At 41.4% G+C, this 24,426-nt stretch overlaps 1 protein-coding gene across 1 annotated transcript; it reads left to right on the plus strand.

The window, feature by feature from the left end:
- Positions 1–151: 151 nt before the first annotated feature.
- On the plus strand, positions 152–22,441 carry LOC117702878 (disks large homolog 5-like). Its single transcript, XM_076928217.1, has 5 exons — positions 152–176; positions 336–498; positions 1,660–1,791; positions 2,478–2,664; positions 22,385–22,441. Exons 1-5 carry the CDS (start codon positions 152–154, stop codon positions 22,439–22,441), a joined length of 564 nt encoding a protein of 187 aa, XP_076784332.1.
- Positions 22,442–24,426: the final 1,985 nt, after the last annotated feature.

Raw genomic sequence — 24,426 nt, forward strand, 5'->3', positions numbered from 1 at the left:
GGTGTTTATGGTCAATCATTTTTGTGCTAAGCAATACAGACTACATCTTCAGATATAAACTGACAGTACCCTCAATTTCTTCTTGACTGGGAAAGCTTAAGCACTTCAGGGTTAGTGGGACTGCAGTAGGGACTGAGCCATATGTTTAGTGATGGTGGTTGGGAGCAGGGACAAAGGTGAGGATTCCAGCTTGAAGATAGCTTTCCTGCTCTTTCAGGAATTCACTGTGTCTCTAGAATACCCTCTTCCTCAGGCTTCTCTGTGGGAGTAAGTATAGTTTCTCCTTTTCCTGTCATATTTTCCCTACAAGTTTCCTTGTGTTTCTCTACCTGAAGGGTCTGTTGGGAAAGAGTCCTCCCAAGCCTACACCATCAGTGAGCAGGAGCAGAGAATGAACAGGTTGGAGAAGCTCAAAAGGGACCTCAAAAGAATGAGTAATGAGAGAGATGAACTCCGGGGAATCCTGGCACATTATAATGTCAAGGATTTGAACAACAGGTAATCATTATGCCCAGTTCTCAGTTGACTATCTTGGGCCCTCTCTGTTGACCCTAGATTTCCACATATCACAGGAGGCTACAACTCCAGGCTGTCCTCATGTCCAAATGCATTTTGCTATTGGATATTCAACACAGAACTTGAAGTTCAGACAGGAGTGATATGGGGTCACAAGCTCTTTTGATTCCTCCAAAAGAAAACTATAGCCTGTGGCATGAATCATTCAGGAAATAGCAGTATTAGTGTGTGAGCTCTTATCATGCATTTTAAGATGCCTGGACTGGTATTGCTTTGTGGGAGATGCTAGCTGCTGTGTGTTTATGGTGAATCATTTTTGTAATTTTCTGGAGCTGCTTTGGGTCCATTTAGTCCTGTTAACAACTGGGAGGACCTGGTTCTATATGCTGCCCCTCAGTGTGAGTGGATTTCTGGCAAGTCATCACTGCTTTTTTCATATTCTGTTCAGTTTACACCGAGATAATGTCACATCACTGTATGTAGTTGACATTGTGATAGTGTATGTGTGTATGTGTGTGTGTGTGTGTGTGTGTGTATGTGTGTTTATGTATGTCTGTGTGTGTGTATTCCACTTAAGATCCAGGGAGTCTGTGTAGTGTGATGGGGCTGGAGACTTTACCTGACTGACTTTTTAGGTAATGATAGTGATGGGCCATGGAGGGTCACTTGTAGCATCACAGCACATGATCTCTGTGTGCACCTCTGATGGGCATTAGAAAATCCGGATATAGGCAGGAAAACCTTTTCCCTGTAAATACTGAAGTGTGGAATTTATGTAGTGATAGAACCAAGAATTGAGAAAACCTTGTCTACAAGGTGAAAAAGTGTCATCACAGGACTTGGGACCTGTGATTTGGACTCAGGACTGTGGCACAGGCTCCTGGAAAGTTCTTGGAGACCTGATCTATTCCTTCAAGACCACTCATGGAGCCAAAGCAGGTCAGCTCCCATTTTTTAGTTCCCTAGCTGTACTGTGCCCAGATCAAGTGTAACAAGTTTAATAAGCACCAAGAGGACCCAGTACAAAGGCATTAGGTTGTGGCATATATGGGCTGGGGTAGTTCACAATTCAACTTGAATTGATGTAATCCTTGAATCCTTAGTTCAGGGATTATTTGCTCCTTGGGCCACACCCTTCCACAGGTTCAACTTTGAGACGATCATGCTGGAGATGCAACATGACCAGGTGACTCTCGATCTCAAAAACATTCCGCAGCAGATCAGTGAGGCCTTGTATAAGTGCCAGGAGTTGACTAAAAATAATCAACTCTACAGGTGAGTGACTAACACTGTTGTTTCCCCAGCACTAGGCACAGAATGTGTCTGCCCATCATTTTCTTTAAAACAAAGTGAAGACTCTGGTTCTATACTGTTTGCCTCTAAACAGGAAGCTTCCTCCCTCAAAGAAAGGCTCTAGGATTGTGATCTCTTGAAATCATTTTGATCAAGTGTGATGAGGCTGTGAGCCCCTCCAATCATTTTCCTTCCCAAGTCAGTATCCTCTAAATAGAAAAGGTGTGCACCTTGATGGAGACATCGATCAACCTTGAGTCTCTGGGGCACTGAAAACACATTTACAGATCTGGTTTGCATGAGACACATAGAATGATGTGTACCTGTTGGGTCTTCTTTCTTCTCCTAGAGAAGATTTGCCTTGTCTCTACCTAGAGGTGGTTCTCTAATACCAAAGACATATATGCAATCATGGGTCCCAAGTCCTCTTCTGGGAGATACATGAGTCCCTGTTGGTGTCAGGGATTTCAGAAGTACCTTAAGTCTTCTGGAATGTTGCTTTCTTCTTGATTTGATTTTCCTATATGTGAGGTCCCATGGCTACTCTGGTCTGTAGTCTGGGGCTGTCTGGGGATCAGGGCCCATGATGAGAAGGGATGGTACTTGGAGAAGTGGGAGGAAGATGGATGGTGCCTGGGAATAATCACCATTTCTTCTTTGTGGTTCAGCATCAGGAACTGTCACCTCCTGACTGAGTCTCTTCATATGAAGAGTGAAGTAAAAATGCTCTGGAATGAAAACAGGCAGCTGCTTAAGGAACAGATTACACTGGAAGTGTGTTCTAAGGAAACAAGGAGGCTATGTGTGGAGGCCAGCATGAAGATCTATGACAAATTTTCCAAGCATATCCAACAGGTAAGATGCATGGAGGATGCTTAGGAGCAGGTTGCCCTCATGTCTAACCATAAATAATGTCAAGCCCAGATAACCATCCTCCTCCTTGTCCAGGCACTCTCCTAATTCTTATCCAGTTGTTCTGTGATCATTTACAAGAATTTCTGTGGAGTTGGACTCTCTCAAAAAATGGATGATTGGCAAGCACCCCCTCCTGATCAACTACAAGCTGAATTTCATTAAGATAGATGGGGTGAACACACATTACACACCTACATGCCATTGTACTAGAGGGGTTCTATGTGGCTGCCTCCTTTGCAGTAGCACAGAACATTGAGTGATGAAGTCAGGGCCTGTAGCTAGTTTGCTTTGGACCCATGGGTCCAGCTGCATATGTAGGGGAGGATGGCCTATTCAGACGTAGGTGGGAGAGGAGGTCCTTGGTCACATGAAGGCTAGATGACCCAGTGTAGGGGGGAATTCAAGGGCATGTAGGTGTAGGGGGGGTCAGTGGTGGTACATCGTCATTGAAGGAGGAGAAGGGGGATGGGATAGGGAGTTTCTGGGTGGGGAAGATGAAGAATGGGGATAACGTCTGAAATGTAATAAAATATCTAACAAAAATTATTTAAGAAAAAAAGGTGGGGGTAGAGGTCTTGTGTCTTTTCTCTTCCTCAACCCTGCATTGCAACATGTCTCCTACCTGAGCCTAGACCTTGGTTCATACTGACAGAGCCTGACAGATAGCTCATCAGTCCTGGTTTCTGTCATTGTTGCTAGAGTTCTTTCCTGTAGCTTGTATTCAGGAGCTGACTGGATGAACAGGGATGTTTGAAAGACTTCTCTCAGGCTGAGGGTTGGGGTGAGAGATGTGAGGCTTCAAGAAAAAGATTTCTCAAACTCTTTCAACCTAGTCTGCAGAAGTTACTAAGTTTTATTTAGTCCCCACGGGATGGATTACAGAGTCCTGGGTCTCACATGAAACATCAGATATTCACAGTCTACATTCAGTGCTTCCTCCTGCATTTTGGTCTCCTTACTGTTTCCTGCTCACTTATGATTTCTGGTATGTGTGTGTGGGGAGGGGGGAGTCACATGAATGTCTGTGACAATATGTATATAGATGTGCTTGTTGAGAGGCCAGTTAATTACATGTGGTTTTGATCAGTCTTTCTGTTTTGGTTAAGCTGTCTGACCAGCATCTTTGAATCTTCTGTCACCTCCCAGGCAGAGCTCCTGGAATTGCTTTGTCTCAAGTAACTGCTACAAGGTTTCATAACTCACAGAGAGGAAGAACATGTTTATATGTTTCATTGTTTTGGGTTTTCTTGTTGCTGTTGTAAGAAAACAATTTCTTAACTTAGAAGAAGCTAATGCTGTCTGCTCCACGTGTCAGATACACAACTTGGCCCACTGTGCCTTCTTATGAGCTTTCTTGTCATTCAGCTGAAATCAGTAGGGAAAGGAGGAGGGCATTTGTTTGCCAGGATGGGTCTTACCCAAGACAAAAAGGCACAACATAACCCACAGTTGAGTTAATCAAACCTTTATCAAACAAACAGAACCCATGTTGCCAACACTTAAAAGTCAATAATTTCACATTTAGCCTAGCCCACCCTTCTGAAATCTTATGATGTGACTTCAGTTTCTACTTCCCAGTCCTTCTTTCATTCATTACAATTTCCTAGCCCAGGGTTTGGAGGCCCACCCATGTGAGGAACAACCACAAAGCAGACATGTACCTCTTGTAAGCACAGCAGGATATGGGGCACAAAGTGGTGCTCAGCAACAGCTGGCTGCACACATGAGACAAAGGTGGCCCCAAGGTGGTCCTATTCAAAGGAAACTTATGGACCTGAACATCAGCCTCTTGTTCTAAGCTGGGAGTGTGGGGCTCACCACAGTGTCAGTGTCAGTTCACTTTGCATCGAGGAAACATGAAACAGAGCAGCAGGATGACCTGCTGCTATACCTTGCTCAATAGAACAAAAGGAGAAAATTGTGGTATAAAGTCAGATTGTCAACCATTGGCAGTGGGAAATCTATTTATCACTATTGAAACTGGTTATAGAGGGAAATCTATTTACCCATATTGAAATCACTTGTAAGAAAACCAAACACTTTAGTACATGGAGGTGAGTAGGAGGCTGCTGTGTCAAATCCATGGGTCTGAGAGTTAACAAGGCTGCCTGTGTCCACCTCTCTGCTCTTGGTGGATAGTGACTGCCTGCTGGAAGGTCAGGTGGCTCATTGCATCTTCTCAGCATCCTAGTTTGTTTTCCTCATTACCTCCTACCATTTTTTCCAACTTTGCCTAAGTTTGACTCAGTTATCTTTGGCCTTGGAGTTTGTCCTGGGTATAACTCTGTGAAACACTGAGTTGCTTGGTGTTACATCTGCAGCAAGCAGAAAGCCCATACCTCTGATGAGGTGCTAGAACAGGGCTGCCTCAGACAGCCCCTTAGGCTCCTGGTAGTCTAAAGCACTCACCCTGTGTTCTATCTGTAGCACTCTGTAAAGGCTGTCATTCAAAAGTGATTTGGTTTGAGTTAAAATCATCCTCAAGGAGGGCTGGAAGAAATGAGGAACTTCAGACATGGCTGATGATATAAAATGGGGCAGCCCTGTGAGAAGCCATGTCCAACTCTTCAGAAACTGTATAGTTTCTGTAGTCCCCATTGACCCAGCCACTCCAGAACAAGAAGTAGGTGTCCACAGAGGAAATTATTGCAAATCATGGTTGTAGTGGTACTTCACAGAGTTGCCCTGACGTAGAAACTATCCAGATGTTCTTCAGTCAAGGAGTGAACAAGTATACTGTAGTCAGGCCCTTCTATGGACTATTGCCTAGGGTGATCATACAAACCACCATTTGGTCTTGAACTAGTCAGACTTATTTTCCACAAAATATCCCTGACAGAATCTCCTTATGTGAAGAATCGTCTCACTTTGCATCCTAGTTACAGAGATTTCCTAGTTGTCCAGGCTCATAGCTTTGGTTACAAAGCCATACAGGCTGTGGAAAATGGAGGGCCTATTGGAAGATGCTGCTAACTTTAGAGTCCCTGGAAAACAGTGATCAAGATGCAGGAAATGGCTTGTCCACCCTGATTCCATGTGCGTTTGCTGGGAACCAAGCCGACTGTGCACAGCCTTAGGAACTTCCTAAGCAGGCTTGCATACCAGGCCAAAACTCCATATTTCCATCCTTTGTTTATTAGGGAAAAGCATTTATTTTATTGAGCTGTCTATAGGCTATGCCTACTATGTTTGTGTCCCATTCAAGGTTTTTTTTCTTTTTTCTTTTTTTAATTTACTCAGATTATGTTTGTGAGTACACTGTCTCTCTCATCAGACACACCAGAAGAGAGCATCTGATTTTACTAAGATGGTTTGTAGCCTACCTTGCGGTTTTGGGGAATTGAACTGAGGACTTCCAAAAGACAAATCAGTGCTCTTAATTGCTGAGATCTCTCTCCAGGATTTTTCAATTCAATGGTTTATTTCTTATGGCTTTATAGTGTCCTGGATGACCTCTTATATTAACATGAACAGGGAAAGTTAAAATGTTCCTGCAACTGTATGTAGGAACATGTGCTTGTGTGTGTTCAGGAATGTGTGTGTCTGTCTTTGGGTGTGATTGTGTGTGTGTTTATGTATGTGTTAGTGTGAGTGTGTACGTGTGTGTGTGTGTGTGTGTGTGTGTGTGTGTCCATTGCTGGGCTCAAACAATGCAGGATCATTTTGCTGTCTCTGAGATATGAGGTACTAGGATGGGATAGCAGGAGCCAAGAAGATTTCCTATACCTGTATAACTGCATTTTTGGGTCTCAGGCCTTCCACATGATTCTCTGCCTCAGTCACCTAGGAGCAGCTCAGAATATTGTTCTGATCTAGTTTAAAAGAACTCCTGTCCATGATCATTCTTGTGATCCACAGAGTTTGTGTCGATTGTGTACTCTTTCTTCCCTTCTGAGCTCTCTGCTATGACCTGAGCCTATTGTCCCTTAAGTCACCCCACAAATAATACCACAGCAACTATAAATATAGCAGGGGTATCTTTTGTCCTTCATGAATATTTGTTTTAAAGTTCAAGGCTTTCCCTTGGGAAGATTTGCATGCAGCACACTCTTGCTGATTATAGTATCTCTTCAGTGAGCATGGATTTCCTGTGAGATGGTTTCTCTGGGGATTCGCAGATGCAGGGGTTCACAAGTAGAACCAGGCAGGTTCCTGCACTCCAGATATAATAAGAGCCTTCACTTCAATGGTGGCTAGGTTCCCTAGAAGGCCTCTATATAATGTTTGATTCAGAATTGCTACACAGTTATTTTTCAGTATAATATATATGGACCATTGGAGAAATGTGGTGTTTTATTTTAACTCCAGCAGTGTGTGTAGTTCACTGTTCACTTTCAAGCCATTTTTTAAATCTGAGAAAAATCCCAGGCCCAGGTGCTCTGTGGCTCTTCTCCTTTGGGGATACTGGGAATGATCTTAGGCTGAAAGGTCATACTGGATTGTCCTGCTCAATAAAGCTGGTGTTTGCTGGATAGCTGACAGGGCAGGTCCCCAACAGGCCTTTGTCTCTTCTTCCCCTAGGTCTGAAATACTCCTCCTGAAGCTCAAACAGGCAGACCAGGTCAAGATTTCCCTCAGACACAACTCTTCACAAGGAGAACACATGTTGAAGAGATTATTACCATCGTTGGCAGCCTTTGAACAATATTTACAAGGCCAGTAACAGGCTGTAGGTCTGTGCTGTAAAATCTGCAGCTAAAGAATGCTTCTTAGTTTAATTATAATCTTTTGGATTTGGTTAGAATTTTGATTGCTTTGAGTATATGGTTTCTTTGTTTCATTTGAAGTTTTGCTGTTTATTTATTTTTTGTTATGTTATTAATTTGTTGTTTTACTAATTTTATATACTATATATATTGACTCCTCCACTTTAAGTTGGTATTGAATAAATTTAATGTATTTTCATGGATAAAAATGTAATCACTAATTTTTCCTCATGAGACCTTCTGTATTCATGTGTGGTTCTCTGTCTTCTAACAATGTAAGTATCAGGCAGGAGTGGACCTCTTCAAGTAGCATGTGGCTTAGGCCTCATTATTAGTTCCCAGCCAGTCACAGCTACACAGAAAATTGTGCTTTTGATATGGATAGTGTGTCAAAATCTGTGGATCCCAACTTCATGATGAAAAATGTATCCATGCTGTAAATTTGTTGTTATAAATTTCGCTATTTAAAAATGTACCACTATGTAGATGATTAAGTTGAATAAAGTAGAAACACAAGTGTATTTCTCTAATACATCCCAAGAAATAAAAATATTCAATAAATGAGTATAAAAGAAATCAGTAAACATGGAGCTGTATGCCTCTTGTTTTCTTGAAATATAGCATCACTTATGAATTCCCAACAGAGATAATGAATTTCAAGACCCTTTTGGAGATGTTGGTTATTTTTTTAGTATTGATTTTTTATCCTTTTTAAATTGTTGTTCTAATAATAATGATGGTTTCTTTTTCTTTTTGCTCTTGGTCTGGACAATATATTTGATGCTTTTATAAAAATTTGTTTTTTATAAAAAATTTTGGGGGCATTGTTTCTATTTTTGAGTTATTTCTTTTATATGTATGGGTGTTTTTCCTGCTGTAGGTTTTTGCACTACATGCTTGCAAGTCCCCAGATTTCAGGCCAGAAGAGGTCAGTGGATTCCACCTGGAACTGAAGTGACAGAGGATTGTTAATCATTGCTCTTTAGGTCCTCTGAGAAACAAATTCTCAAGTGGATAAGCCATCTGTCAAACCACTGCCTGGACTTTTGTCCTTCCTTGAGTGGTGTATTATCTGCACTGGATCATACCCAACCAAAGAGAAAAGATTCTTGAGACCTGTAGGGTCACATTCTTGGGGTAGGCATGCTCAGTGTTTAAACTTTGAGGCCTCCATGTAGGGCATTAGAGTGGCTTCCTGATCATGCCTCTGGATATCTTATTGTTAGGGTTGGAGTTGATCTCTCATGTCTCTTCCTGCATGACAATGCAGATTGGGTTTATCAGATGAACTGCAGAATTGAGAACTCTCCTAAAGGTGGTAAATAAATAATGTTGAAGTACCATCAAAACAGTGTTTAGAGTAAGCTTCATACAAACCCAGAGGATGGAGCCTGCAGCAGAGGACACAGGACTGTGGTGGTGAGTATTTCAGTTCAAGACTAGCAAGGGAGAGTGATGGTAGATGTTGCCAGGATATTTTTCATGTGGTCTGGAAATTTCATCTGCCATCTTTTAGTTTTGAATTGAGCTTCATTTATAACTTAAAATTGAAAGTAGAATGCAGACATATTTTTCTTTCTTTTTCTACGTTTTTTATTGAAAATGTTTTTTAATACAATACATTCAGATTATGGTTTCCACTCCTGCAACTCTTTTAAGATCCTCTCTCCCACTCCTTCTATTGGAATTCACACATTTTCGAATCTCTCCTAGACAACAAATAGCCGTTTAGATAATATTGATCACCCAGCCTGCCTCCATCTTAGTCTTGAAAACCATTTTATAGTAAAGGAAAATTATTTTCATTGCTGGTTAGGATTAAATATATCTCAACGATTGGGCTATGCTCAACCAATAACCTTAACTCAAATGGTTCTGTACTAGCTGTTTCAGAATGGCAAAAATGCCTTTGTTTATTCTAAAGAAAATCACCAACACCTCTGTTGATGACCACCTGTTATGACCACTTTGTCATGATGCTCACCTTGCAACCATGTTTTGTCTCAGGTGTTTTTCATGATCCACTTGTTATGTTTAGGTTCTGCTTCTATACCAAAACTCATTTGCCTGGAAGTCACTAGGAAGACTATGGTCTAAACATAGGCAGAAACATGGAGCAAGAAACTTAAATAGAACCCGTGGAGAAACATTGCTCACTGGCTTACTCCTTATGGAACCTACTTTCTTATAATATTCAGAACCAGGCCTTCAGTTGGCAACACCCACAGTGGGCTGGACCCACTCCTAACAATAATTAATCAGGAAATTGTCCAATAAAGTTGCATATAGGCCACCTTTATGGAGGCATTGTCTCAGTTGAGGGTCTCTCTTTTTCCGATTGTTTCTAGCTAATGTCAAGTTGATCATAAAGTAGCCAGCATAATTAACAATGATAAATATACTCTGAGAAAGAAATCAAGGAAACAATTGGATTCACAACAGCCTACAAAAGCAAATGATATTTTGGAGTAAACCTAACCAAGTACATAAAAGTCATCTAAAGTCTAAAACACTGAAGAAATTGAAGATGACACTAGAGGGTAGAAAGATCTCACAGAACCACAGACTGGTAAGATTAATATTGTGAAAATGACCAAGGCTAATTGTCGCAGTGCATGTAGATCCATGCCCTCACATTTGCCCACCATAGGAGATCATATAGCTAAATAGACAGGGTAAACTTCCCTTTACCTTATAAGGTCATGTCCAGCACCACCTGGAATTCCTCCTTGTGCTAATGAGGCATCTTCAGCATACTGGCCCCAGCCAATGATATACACTCAACCTGAAAGCTTTTACTCACCCTCCAAAGGTTTAAATAGCCTTTGATATCCCCTTAAATGCGCTGTCTCACTGAAGCTGCCCCCCTAGAGTCTGTTTTAACATTCTCAATGCAGCCTGACATCTCTTTTGTTCTTTCCATCCACCTTGCTTCTCATCTCTAGATCCACTAATTATGATCAGTTGTAGGCTGATCAGGACACTATGGGTAGGTAGTCAGAAACTGGATAGCAGATGTTGCCTTTGGTTGCCTCCCAGGATCTGAAGGTAAGTCCCCATTGCTGAAGATACTACAGATTTTAACATAAGACTTAAAGAATTCAAGCAAGTTTTGACCCAGAGCTTCCACTCTGAGTAGTTTTCACAGTACCAGAGGGTGAAATCCAAGCTGTAAAGACAGGAAAGCAGTCAATACTTCTACCTACAAAGCCAGTGAACAACAACATGGCAAGTTCTCTCCAAAGATGTAAAAGTGGTACTTATATCTTGGGGGTAACCAACAACTGTCTAATTGGACTCAAGGAGTGCTCAACAGGAGGGAAATGACAACTGTTAACCTAGCCACCTGTTTGTGAGTAGTCAGGACATGGGTCTTGGGGAACATGCTACTGCCGCTTTCCTAAACCAGCACAAATCCTAACTGTATTCTGAGTACTTATCCTTTTATCTATGGATAAGTAAGGCTCTCACCCTTTACTAAAGAAGCTTCTTATTGCAGCAAAGACCATACTCATCAAAATGCAAGTAACTACTGACTGTAGGCTGCCCAGCACCATTTGATACATCTACAACACAATTCCTATACATTAGGCTGTGGGGCCATCTCAGAAGTGGGGGCAGAAAGGTTGTAAGTGTCTGAGGACTAGCAAGTCTGCTGTGAGATTTTGTCTTCTTGATATCACAGGGAAGCCACATCCATGATATCTCAACAATATGTCTGCTCAAATGAGACCTGAACAATGATAACATCTACTGACATGCCAACATGGATGGGGTAGTCTCACATGGTTCCAGCAATAAATAAAGAGCTGTGGGCAATTAACAGCAGCTGAGAGAAGTAGAATTAGTTTTCCCCAGGACAAGCCCTCATACTGGTTATCTATTACACAGTAGACATCTCAAATAGAATAACAAAACATCAACAAGTAGACAACAATACATGGGCTTATCAGGCTTCACTTATATATTTATTCTACTGTGTATAACAAGAGTAATTTTTAAAAAGAGACTGTGTAGTTGATAGTGAGTAGGACACAGGTGTATTTGAAGTGAAGAGGAGGGAATGTTATAAATATATTTTCATTAAAAACACAATTCAGAAGGAGACTCGGAGAAAGCTAGAAAGTTAGCTGTGTGCTGGAATTCCATTTACCCCTTCTCCTAATTGGCTAAGAAATGAGCAAGCAGCTTTACATGCCTGTCATCACATCTTCCACACCATGATGACCCAATAGTGAACCAATATAAGACTTGTCCTAACTTGCTTTTTGTCAGGAATTTGGTTTCAAAAATGAAAATAGTGACTAAGGCACAGATCCATCTGACCCTTGTAAGACCCCATCTTACATTGTTATGTCTCTAATTTCTCTGTCCTAGATAATATTCGAGTGCTGTGCATAGCCAAGGCAACTCTTGTGAAAGAAAGCATTTCATCTAGGGCTCGATTACAGTTTCAGGAGTTTAGGACATTATCCTCTTGGTGGATAGTATGTCAATATGCTGTCAGACACTGGAACACTGGTAGAGAGCTACATTCTGAGCTATAAGCATAGAGGCAGGTATAGAACTGGGCCTAGCATGAGCTTTTGAAACCTCAAAGTCCATCTTCTAGAAGGACACACCTCCTAATCCTTTTCAAATAGTGCCACTCTCCAGTGACTAATCATTCAAGCATATGAGCCTATGGTGTCCATTCTTATTCAATCCACCATACAGTCTATTACTAAACAAGGTCACAGCTTTAGGAGACCACGGCTTCAATTTTTGAATCAATCAAATCAATCTATAAGGGGGCCATAGTGTTTTCTAAGGGTATTTATATAGGTTTGACCCTGAAATGAAGAGGAAGAGGAAGAACTGGATTTATCTGGGAAGAATAGATTGCTGTGTAGTGTGGGGAATTAGCATGATTGCTTCAGGCATTGGAGTTCTTTTCTCTTGAGGCACAATCTAAATAATAATTTTTAAAAAACAATGCTCCCAGAAATCTTGTGTTTTTCAAAACTGGTAAAAGTTATTCACTGTGTTCTTCAGACCCATTATCAAATGTCAGAGTAGGACAAATGTATCATGACTAATGAGAGGATAATTTCTCTGTTTATTGAGTTAATAAAAAGTACTTACAGAAGTTAAGGTAAGATGAAGTACAATAAGGGTCATCAAAGATAAGTTGTGACCATATGTGTATTTTCATTAAGTGTTTGCCATCATGGCAATTATATAATGGGATCACACTTTGGGTGTTGTGATCTATACACTTGGTTGTAAACCACAGGATCTCCAGGCTCCGAGAGACCCTTTTTAGGAAAGGAGCAGCTGAGGTTGGTCCAATGGAAGCTCCATGTGCAGGGGAGGGAAATGCTAGGGGCTGAGACAGGAATGGGTGGGTGGGTGAGGCAGCATCTGCATAAAGGCATAGGGAAGTGGAATAAAAGTGTGTTGTGGAGGGGAAACTGTGGAGGGGGATAACATTTTGAAATGTAAATAAAAAAAGAAGAAAACACAAGAGCAAAAGAACCTTAGACAAATCACAGATGTAGGCAACCCTGGAGATGGACAACCTACAAGAGAGATCAGAAGCTAAAGATGCAAGCATCACCAACAAGAGATAGAAAAGTGAATCTCAGGCATAGGAGATACCACAGATGATATTGACAAGTCAGTCAAAGAAAATACAAAGTGTAAAATACCTGTAACCCAAAACATTCAGGAAATTCAGGACACAATGAAAAGATCAAAAATATTAGAATAATAGAAATAGAAGAGGGTGGAGATTACCAGTTTAATGGCACAGAAAACATATTCAACAAAATCATAGAATTTTGGGTTTCTGCTCAAAGACCATCTGTTGGACTCTAAAGATACAAAACCAGGGAACATGCTCCCCCCGAGACACTCAAGGACAGGATTCCTTGCAATAACATGAGGTTTATTAATGATAAGATGACCAAATGACAACCAGGATACTAGGGTTCTCTTGCATGCAGGCAAGAAGAACCCCAAATTAAAGCTAAGGACAGCTTATATACTATTTTTACAAAATTTATGAGGGCAGTAATACAGTTAATTCTTAACAATAACCATAAAGGCCAAACTCCAACAGCCATTCCCAGGCCTGGTTTCTGTTCCCAGGCCTGGTTTCTAAGTAACTCAAATTTACACCTTATCTTTTTTACAACAAAGAAGGTCAGCTTAAGTAGCTTCTGTTTACCAAGGTTTACTTGTTAATGTCTCATAAACTCCTATCTTGGGTCTTTTTTCCTGGAATGTTTATTTGAGTCTTTGGAATGTGCTCTTCCTAGGATGTGCCTCTGGGGCAGCTAATATTTGACTCTGACTTAAGAATCTTTTAATTTTAAGTTCAAGCTGAGACCTGAAATTACATCCTTACACATCCTTGTGTTGTGCAAGGCTTTACCTCACCTTTCTGCACTCCTTGCCTTGCTTGTTCACTTTTCCTTCCATCTTGAATGCCTCTCTCATTGTGTTCTCATCCTTGAGTCTGTTAGTCCACTGCTGCCCCAACTACCTCCTTTCTCTTTCCCAAACCATTTTAGATTACAGGAAGAACATGGTGAAGACTCCCTCTGCCCTTTCCCCAGTTCTTCCTCAGTGCACAGCCTCAGCAGGGCTTTGCATCAAGGTAAGGGAAGAAAAGATGGAGAAGCAGATTTGTCTCCATTTCCTCTTCTCTCTAACAAAAGTCTGTCCTGTGTTTAACCATAGCTCCAAGTCATGCATTTATTTCCCCATATGTTTATAGACACTTACACACAGACAGTCATTGGCTACTGTCTCTAAGGGATGCAGAAGGCTTTGTATCAGTATGCTGAATATATACCCACATTTCAAACACTTTCAAAGAAGCAAAATGAAGCTGATAGAAAGTTCAAACTTGGAGTGAAATTAAACATAGCTTCCCTATTTCCTTCTTTCTGTTTTTTTTTTTTTTTGTTTTTTTGTTTTTTTTTGGTTGGAGACCCAGCTCAGATGGTGAATTGCAAATGTTTCCTACCACCTTGGGAGTTTCAGTTTCTGGAGTCTGAGTTGCATCTGCAGAACTGAGTGGTGAGAGGAAAGAAGTCTCTGGAGTTGGAGCTACAGGTTTATTTTGAGGTCCTCTCAACCCTTGCTTCTTGTGACCACCACACTGAGTGATCATCAGACCTCCACATGAGTACAGTAACATTCATCCACATGCCTACAATAAATAATTAAATGTGATAAAAGTATTTGAGTGCAGTTTAGGTGTACAGACTTATTTGTAGGAGCTAATTTCTTTAACCTTCTTGTGTATCAACTTTATTATAAAGATTCTAGCCAGAGACCGGGACACTGAAGGACAAGCTGGGTTCTCAGAACTGGACCCTTTTCCCTGTGGTTGTGGGCCTTTTCCCACTCACTAGCAGTTTCTCTAACCCTCCTTTTAATGATTTTCTTCCATCCTTAGAAATAGAAGCTGCAAGAGTCGATTTTACCACAAGGTGTCAGTCCAGGGTAACATAATCTTCAAAGGTCTTTTACACTCTCATGAAAGTCAGGGAATTCAAAAATTATATAAGAAGCATTAAAATATACAGAATAGTGGAGTGCAGAAAATCTGTTTGATCCCAGCACTCAGGAGGCAGAAGCAGACTGATATCAGAAAGAGGGGAAGTTTGGGAACCAGGGTCACATTAAAAACAAGACCCAGACCTACCTTGGGAGTTACAGTGTTGAATCTGAGTTGAATCTTCAGAACTCTGTAAAAGGGTCCGTGAAGTCAGAGCTACAGGTATATTTTGAAATCCTCTCCACCCTTGCTTCTTGTGACCGCCAAACCAAGTTACCATCTGACCACCACGTGTGTATCATAATATTCTTTCATGTACCTACAATAAATAAATAAATAAATAAATAAATAAATAAATAAATAAATAGCGAGATCTAAGCTAATCAAAACTCATGATGACCCTGTCTCAAAAAAATAAAATGATATAAAATTAAATAGTTAAAAAAACACCATTTGGTACTGTGTGGCAAAACAAGAATAATCATGGAAAATGTTGACAGGCATTTATTTTTCTTTACATTTCCTAATCAGCCTAGTCTGGGAATGCTGTGCATGAAATTCCTGAGATGCTGTTATTGAGATCTCAGTCAGTAATTTCCGAGGACGGCTTCATTTCAGGGGAGTAGATTACCCACTTACACTTTCTCTACTTCCTCCTTCTGAAATTTTCACGTTATTGACAGCAACATTTTTTTTTTTTTTTTTTTTTTTTTTTTGGTTCGTAATACTTGAGTGTGCCACGCCGACCACCTTGACCAGCAGGGAAGAAAGACTAGCATGCCAGTTTCTTCCAGGGACAGTTTTACTCAGGAATGAGTTTCAGTTACAGCATCAAGGGTGTGCCCCAGTGCCTCCCTGGAGTGCAGCTTAAGTAGCCTCCAGTGGACTTGGAAAGATCAGGAGTCCAAGTCCCATACCTAAACATAGTAAAAACTATATGCAGCAAACCAGTAGCCAACATGGCCTCCATATTTCAAAGATACCAAACAACCAATACATATGCTACTGTTTAGGAAACTTGAGAAAATCACATACAGTAACAAAAGATCCAGGACTTGAACCCAGGCATGTTGTCACCCTCAGTTCATTTCACCATATGCCTGTCACTATGGCTACACAGTTAATGTGGTTTCTGACACCCAAAACAATATCACTTCTTGGATTTTCATTTGCAGACAGAGCAGGCCCTGAAATTGGCTCTGCCTTTTAGGGATAGGAGTAATAAAAAACGTGTACTAAAGAATCATGTGATTCCTGGTTGACCTTGCCACTTACAAATTCTGTGACCCAAAGCAGATCTCCTAACTTTTCAAGGACCCTGTTTGCTGAACTCATTGTTAATCTCCACATTGTGGGGACTTTAAAACAAGTAGTGGTTTCAAAAGAAGTGGAAATCTTAGCCCTCTCTCAGCCTTCCTGCTTGGCTTATCAGTCCAAACACTGTGAATGTAATTAAACAAGTTGAGCATATTTTTGTTTTATAATCCATATTGAAAATATTCCACTGAATATTCCACTGAATAGGGAAGAGAATCACATGTCACGGGTGTGTCAGATTATCCCTGCCCACTGTAGGCATGAGAATTTTTCCATATGCTGAAAGTTACCATCATCTTCTCTGATAATGAGCCACAGCGTTCCAGATACTCAAAAGAGGACCCTCAAAAAGTATAGTCTAGCATTCTAGTTTGCACATCCACCCAGTTCTATCAGCATGCCTGCTCCACTCCCACACCTCACAGACCTCCTGTATGTCAGAGCTCTGTGGTAATTGGAGACACATGTGAGACACCTGCCAGAATATGCACCCAAGCCTGGATAACCACAGAGCCCAGCTGATTCAGGACGTATTCCTGCTCTCTGAACTCCATCATCCTTCAGGTGTAAACCTCCATCTGCAACTGGGGTAGATCCTGACACTGGATCTCCAAGCTTGCTTGTCTCCCAGGATATCTGCTCTAACCAGGGACATAGATAAGAAACCCATCCCAATACCGATGCCAGCTGAGAACCCTACAGAATCCAGCATCAATGAGATTTATCCTGCTCTGCCTGATCCCAATAGTTCTTCCAATTTGCACATTCCTCTGCAACTGAGTAAGATCCTCCCCTTGTACCACAAAGCCTGCCTGTCTTCCATTATGTCTACCTATCCAGGGAAACAGAAGGATTGTTATAACCAGTATCACTGCGAAGAAATAAAGAAAATCTTTCTATAATTCAATGAAAACAAAGACGCAGCATACCCAAAAATTTGAGACACGAGAAAAGTAGTGTTAAGGGGAAAATTCACAGCACTGAGTGCTTTTGTAATCAATCTGGTGTCATCTCCCAGCAACTTAACAGCACACCTGAGGTCTCTAGGACAAAAAGAAGCAAACCTATCTAAGAGGAGTAGATAGCAGGAAATACTCAAACTCAGCACTGAAATCAACCACATAGAAACAAAGAGCTAGATACAAAGTGTCAACAAGATCAAGAGCTGGTTCTTGGAGAAAATCAACAAGAAAGATAAACCCTTAGCCAAACTAAATAAAGGGCACCGAGACAGTACCCAAATTAACAAAATCTGAAATGAAAAGAGAGACATAACAAAAACAGGAAATTAAAAATTCATCATGTCTTACTAGAAAAGCTTATACTCAACACATCTGGAAAATATAGATGAAATGGATGATTTTATAGACAGATACCACATACCCAATTAAATCAAGATAAGGCAAACTATCTAAACAGTCCCATAACCCCTATAGAAATAGAAGGAATCATTAACAACCTCCTAACAAAAACTTCCTAGCACAAATGAGGCTATTGTTTCTCTAATCTGGAATGAGTCTGCACAAATCATCTTTTAGGCTTTAAAGACAGGTGATTTTGGCTCCAACACTAGCACTTCCAGATACCTCCAAACCTTTTCATCTACAGGCCCATGAAACAAAAGCTACTGCAAAGGGTGTGGAACCACACATTTTAGGTCATGGAATCACAGTGTACTACACCTGCCCAAGCTATTGGACCATGTACTGTCTGGCTTGTCCACTTTTCTAAGAGCTGTGGTGGCTACCAGTATTCTAGTGAAAGAAACAGAGAAGTTAACTCTGGGTTATCATCTTATACTTACATTCACCCCATGCAGTTGAGGTTCTTCTCAAAGGAACATGAGAACCCTGGCTGTTTAATGCACATGTGAACCATCCTTGAGTCTGGTTTGAAAATGCTCCTGGCATCAATCTTGCTAACATCTTGCCAGCTGATGACCCACAGATGCTCATCTGTAACTGCATTTGGAAACAAGCATAATGAAAGAGATCAGTCTAGACCTAATAGAAACCCCACATTTCATGTAAGATTCTGATACAATGCTCTAGATGGGTGGGAAATCTTCATTAAACATGGACCCAGGTACACAGGGGCTTCAGCAGTTATTGTAACTGAAACAATTTGGACCCAAGAATTATAGCCCAAATACATGGTGGAAAACAAAGACCTGTTATCAAGTATCAGGACGACACTATGCTTTAGTTACTGCATATGTGGATGTTATGATCTATAGGAAAGAGGGCTTGTCACAGCTGGTGGGAAGGACATTAATAACAGAGGGATTCTTGGCTCTCTTCCAAACTATTTGCCTTCCTTTATGAGTTTCTTGCTTTCAATGCTGAGGACATAGACTTAATGACTCCTTCAGGGCCAGAGGTAACATGGAAGGGTGCTGTGTGAAGATCTATGACCTATGTACCAAGCAGCAATAGGTATGATGGATGAAGCATCAGGGGCAGGTTGCCCTCATGACTAATAAACAGAGTCAAGCCCATAGACCATCCTCCACCTTATCCAGGCACTCTCCTATGTCTCATCAAGGTGTTCTGTGATCATTTACAAAACTTTCTGTGGAGTTAGCCTCTTTCAGGAAACTGCATGATTGGCAAGAAACCCCTCCTTCTCAACTACAAGCTGCAGTTCATTAAGATAGATAGGGTGAACACACATTACATACCCACATGCCATTATGCTACAGGGGTTCCTTTTACGTGCTTCCTTGACTGGAGCACAGAGCTTTGAGTGATGTAGCCAGGGACTGCAGCTCATTTGTTGGTAGGGGTCATGTGAGGTCACAGGTAGGAAGCATTTGTAAGTCTTGGAGCCCAGTGAAATTTCAAAATGTGTGATTCTCATTGTCTATTTTTTTTGGGGGGGGTGCATTTTGTATATTTTCTTTCCCTTTCCCCCTGCATTGCAAAATGGTCTCTTAACCCAGCCTAGACCTTGGTTCACAGTGACAGAGCCTGAGTAGCAGCTTGTCAGTCCTGTTTCATGTCAGTGTTGCTAGGGTTCTCTCCTGGAGCTTCTATTCAGGAGCTGAGTGGATGAAAAGGGATGTGTGAAGAAAGGCTTCTCTCTGGCTCAGGGTTAGTGGGAGAGATGTGAGGCTTCAAGAGAAAACTTTCTCCAACTCTCTCAACCTAGTCTGCAGAAGAACCTGCTCACTAAGCATTTTTAGTCCCTAAGGGATGGATAGCAGAGTCCTGGGTCTCACTTGAAACATCAGCTTTTCTACATTCAATGGTTTCTCCAGTCTGGAGGTCTCCTTATTGTTTCCTGTTCACTTATGATTTCTGGTGAGTCTGGGGAAGGAGGATATGCATATCTGTGCCAATAAGTATATTGGTGGGTTGCTGAGAGGCTAGTTAATTACATGTGGTTTTGTAGTCTTTCTGCAACACAGTCCCTTTAGCCCAGGTCGCTCACTGAATCTGAAACTTCTAGTTTTGGTTAAGCTGTCTGACCACATCTTTGAATCTTCTGTCACCCCTCAGCAGAGCTCCTGGTATTGTCTGCTCTCAAGTCACTGCTACAAGGGTAAATTACTCATAGAGAGGAAGAACATGGGAGCTCTCTCCACATTTTTACATATTTGATTGTTTTGGGTTTTGTTGTTGTTGTAAAAATCAGTTTATTAACATGGACGAAGGCAATGCTGTCTGTTCCAGGTGTCAGACACACAACTTGGCCCACTGTGTTTTCTCATGAGCTTTCTTGTCTTTAGCCTGAAATCCCTAGGGACAGGGAGGAGGGTGTTGGTGGGCCAGGATGGGTCTTATCCTACAAACCTAGGCTCCACATAACCCACAGGTGAGTTTTTCAACCCAATAAACTTTTATTAAACAAACAGAACCGATGTTGCCAACACTTAAAAGTAAATAATTTCATATTTAGGCCAGCCCACCCTTCCCAAATCATGCCATGTGACCTCAGATTCCCTTTCCTAGTCCTTCCCTCATTCATTACAACTTCCTAACCCTGTGTTTAGAGGCCCACCCATGTGCGGAACAACCATGAAGCAGACATGGTACTCTTGGAACCAGAGTGAGATATGGGGCACAAAGGGGTGCTCAACAACAGCTGCACACGTGAGACCAACGTTATCTCCAAGGATTTGGTGTCCTATTTAAATGACCCTTAGGAACCTGAACATCAGCCTCTCATTCTCAAAAGGGAGTATGAGCCTCTTAGAGGGCAAGGGGCAACAGTCCAGGCACCCCAGTGTCACATAGGATGGATCCCTAGTCTGGTGGGAAAGCAGTGGGTTTGGTTGACTGACCACTGAGGACAACTCACCTGGGTTCTTATAACTGGCCATCTACTGGTCTTCAGAATCCAATGGCCACAGAGACCAAGCTTCTTCCAGAATCTCCAGGTCAGGGTCCCTCCATGGCCCAGGGACTTTCACACAGCACTCTTCCTCTCACCTGCCTACCATATAGTGGCAGCAAGTGGAGCAGCTGCATCTCAAACACTCAGGTCATGGGGACAGGAGCCCAGGCTGGAAGTGACCTTCCTGGCTGCTTCTTCAAGGGCCTCTCCCTCTGCTCTACCTCCCAGGCCATCAATGCTACCCTATCACTGTAGGCAGAGGAGCTCCTGGTCCTGTGACCACCACCCCTTCCAGCTCTATGGTATGGAGAGGTGTCTAAGGATGTCACTTTTGGAATTATGTAGGACACAGGTCCTACTGCCTGCTCTATGGTGCCTCACTCAGAGAGGCTCTGGTCCAGCCCTCTCACAGGACAGAAAGCAAGGCTTCCATTTTACTGTTTTGTAATTAGAGTCTTTCATAATAAAGACTAGAGATTGACATCATTAATCTGTAGAAATCCCTTGTTTTGCTGTCTGAAGTGATCCTTCAAAAATGCAAAGGACATTATTGGACTTGATTTACTCTTTTACAATAGAAAAGACTGTGTATAGGTCTAGACTTTGTACAGCCCTTAAAGACAAATGTTGCTTTTACATAGATGAAGACAGGGATGGTTAAAAAGAACATGAGGGACAAAGATGAGAGCTGGTACAAGAATTGGTTTTCAACCCCTTCATGATTGTTAACCCTACTTCCTTTCATTTTAAGACTATTAGTTGGGATATTTTTACTTGTTCCTTTTGGTTTCTGGGCCTTACATAGGCTGACTAACTTTGTGAAACAAAAGGTAGATAATTTGATAGCAAAACCAATTCAGATACATTATCATAAGTTAGCTATGAAAGACCATGAGACACAGGACAATGTTGTTACACTATCCAGGGTATTCACTACTCAACCTAAAAGAGGGGACTCCCACCTATAGACCAAGCAGAGAGGAGCCACCCAGAACTCCCTCTGACTGGGTATCTAAATTCTTGCTTAGGCTGCCAGGCTGAGCACTGCAAGGGAATATAAATAAAAATTAAAAATATCTTTCTGGGTTCCCTGAGGGACAAGCCTGATTGCATAGGGGTTAATGTTAAAAGCATCTCATCTCCAGGAAAAAGACATCTGGATAGGTCTGGCCCTCATGCCTCACTGGACAATGACAGGAGGATCAGAGCCATTACAGGGTCCCCTTTAATTACTGGAGGTCAGGCTTCTATTCCTGTCTTTGCAAGACCGGAATTGCCATGGTCTTTCTATACTTGGAGAAGGGAGGAGATGTCAGGGGCAGCCTTGCTTATACACTGAAGGCCTAAAATCAGCCATAGGTCTAAGTCAGCCTGCTAACACAAAGTCCTGGTTTCTGTGGAAAAACACTGAGCAGATGGCTATAAGATCTTGTAAACAAGTAGTCTTCATGGAAATTTATCAGCCTGGATATTCATAGACCTTGTGGATAGGTAGCCTTGGTAGATAGTACCAACTTAGATAAGGACAAGTGAATATAGACTGTCATAGTGGCCTGTTCCCTGAACCTTCGTCCAGGTGATACCCTGTACTTCCCCTGAAAAACTACAGTCCTAAGCCTTCCCCTTTCCCACATTCTGCCTTTATATGTTTATAACACCTGTGTGAAAAAGTAAAAATTAGGATTTGATCAGACTATAGGCAAATCATCCTTTGCATTTGGCTGTTTTTGTCGATTCTCTCTTTCAGGTGATCTCCCAGACACTGTTTACTGCCCTGCAGGACAAGCCACAGAACAAGAAGTAGGGGTTCACAGGCTCCCCACAAATAATACTAGAGTAGCTATAAGCATTGTGGTGTCCTTTCTTTTTTTATTGATATCCCTTTTAAAGTTCAATGCTTTCCCTTGGGAAGATTTGCATGCCGCATACTCTTGCTGATTATAGTATCTCTTCAGTGAGCATGGATTTCCTGAGAGATGGTTTCTCTGGGGATTCACAGATGGAGATTTGCACAAGTGGAACCCAGGCAGGTTCCTGCACTCCAGCTATAATAAGAACCTTCAATTAAATGGTGGCTAGGCTCCCTTTAAGGCCTCTGTATAGTGCTCCATTCAGACATTGCTACACAGTTATTTTTCAATACATTATATATGGATTATTGGAGACATGTGGCCTTTTATTTAGCACAGTGTGTAGTTCACAGTTCACTTTCAAGCCATTTATTAAATCTGAGAAAAAATTCCAGTCCCAGGTTCCCTGTGGCCCTTCTTCTTTGGGAATACAGGGAATGACCTTAGCTCAAAGATCATAATGGATTGTCCTGCTGAATAAGCCTGGTGTTTGCTGGATAACTGACATGACAGGCTCTTACAAGGCCTTTGACTCTTCTTCCCCTAGGTCCAAAATATTCCACCAGAAGCTCAAATAGGGCCCAGTACAGGTCAAGATCTCCCTCAGACACAACTCTTCACCAGGAGCACTGAGTGTGCAAAGCAATGAACCACCATTGCATCTCATTCCTATATCCATGGCAAACTTGGGCTGCATTTTCTTCCTTTCTTTGGGTTCCTATATGTCACAAGGCCTTTATTTTGTCTAGCCTCTGGTCCAGCAAGAGTGCATGTATGGAAGGCTTCAGAAGTGCTGAGGGACATCAAGATCTGTTGGTCATCCAGGAGGAGCCCAAGAATGTAAATTTTTGCTTGTCCTCATGGATCATCAACAATAATTTCAGGGAGATCACTCAAGCAAATTTTAAAGACTTTGAGGTATTGTCTGTAATATGACTCATGCTTTGCCTTGGAAGAAATTGTCCAACAGCAAACCCCCACCCCAATGGGGCATACCTACATTCATCTTGAAGAGATTGTTACCATTGCTGACTGCCTTTGTACTATATTTCCAAGGCCAGCAACAGGCTATAGGTTAGTGCAACAAATTCTATAGCAAGGGAATGCTGCTTAGCTTAATTATTGTGTTTTGGTTTTGGTTAGAATTTTGCTTGCCTTGAGTACATGGTTTTCTTTCTTTTCATTTGAAGTTTTGTTATTATTTTTTGTTACTATAATTTGCTGTTTTGCTAAGGCTGTGTACAGTATACTTTGACTCCTCCACTTTAAGCTGGTATTAAAAAAATTAATATATTTTTATGAATAAAAACGTAATCTCTAATTTTTATCTCATAAAAACCATCAGTCTTCATGTGTGTTTCACAGTCTTGTAACAGTAGAAGTATCAGGTAGGAATGGACCTCTTCAAGTGTAATGTGGCTTACGCTTCGTTACTAGTTCCCAACCAGTCAGAGCTACACAAAGAATTGTGTTTATGATGTGGATAGTGTGACACACTTTGTGGATCCCAAATTCATGCTGAAAAACACATCCATGCTGTATCTTTGTGGTCATAAATTCAGCTATGTTAAAATGGACTACTCTGTAGATGCTCTTGATGAAAACACAGAGGAGAAACATAGGAGTCTTTCTCTAATATATCCCAAGAAATAACATTATTTACTAAGGGAGTATCAAAGAAATTATTAACCACAGAGCTGTATGCCTCTTGTTTCCTTGGAAGGTAGCATCACTTATAACTGCACAGCAGAGATCATGAATTCCAAGACCTATTGGGAGATGTTGTGTTTTTGTTCGTTTGTTTGTTTGTTTTGTTTTGGTGGTGTTATTGTTCTACTGATGATGATTTTGTTCTCTTGGCCTGGACAATGTATTTGATGTTTTTTTTTTTTAAATTTGGTTAGGGTGTTGTTTCTGTTTTTGCATTATTTCTTTTATA

The sequence above is a fragment of the Arvicanthis niloticus genome, chromosome 2 (genome assembly GCF_011762505.2).
Source record: "Arvicanthis niloticus isolate mArvNil1 chromosome 2, mArvNil1.pat.X, whole genome shotgun sequence".
NCBI classification, from domain to species: domain Eukaryota; kingdom Metazoa; phylum Chordata; class Mammalia; order Rodentia; family Muridae; genus Arvicanthis; species Arvicanthis niloticus.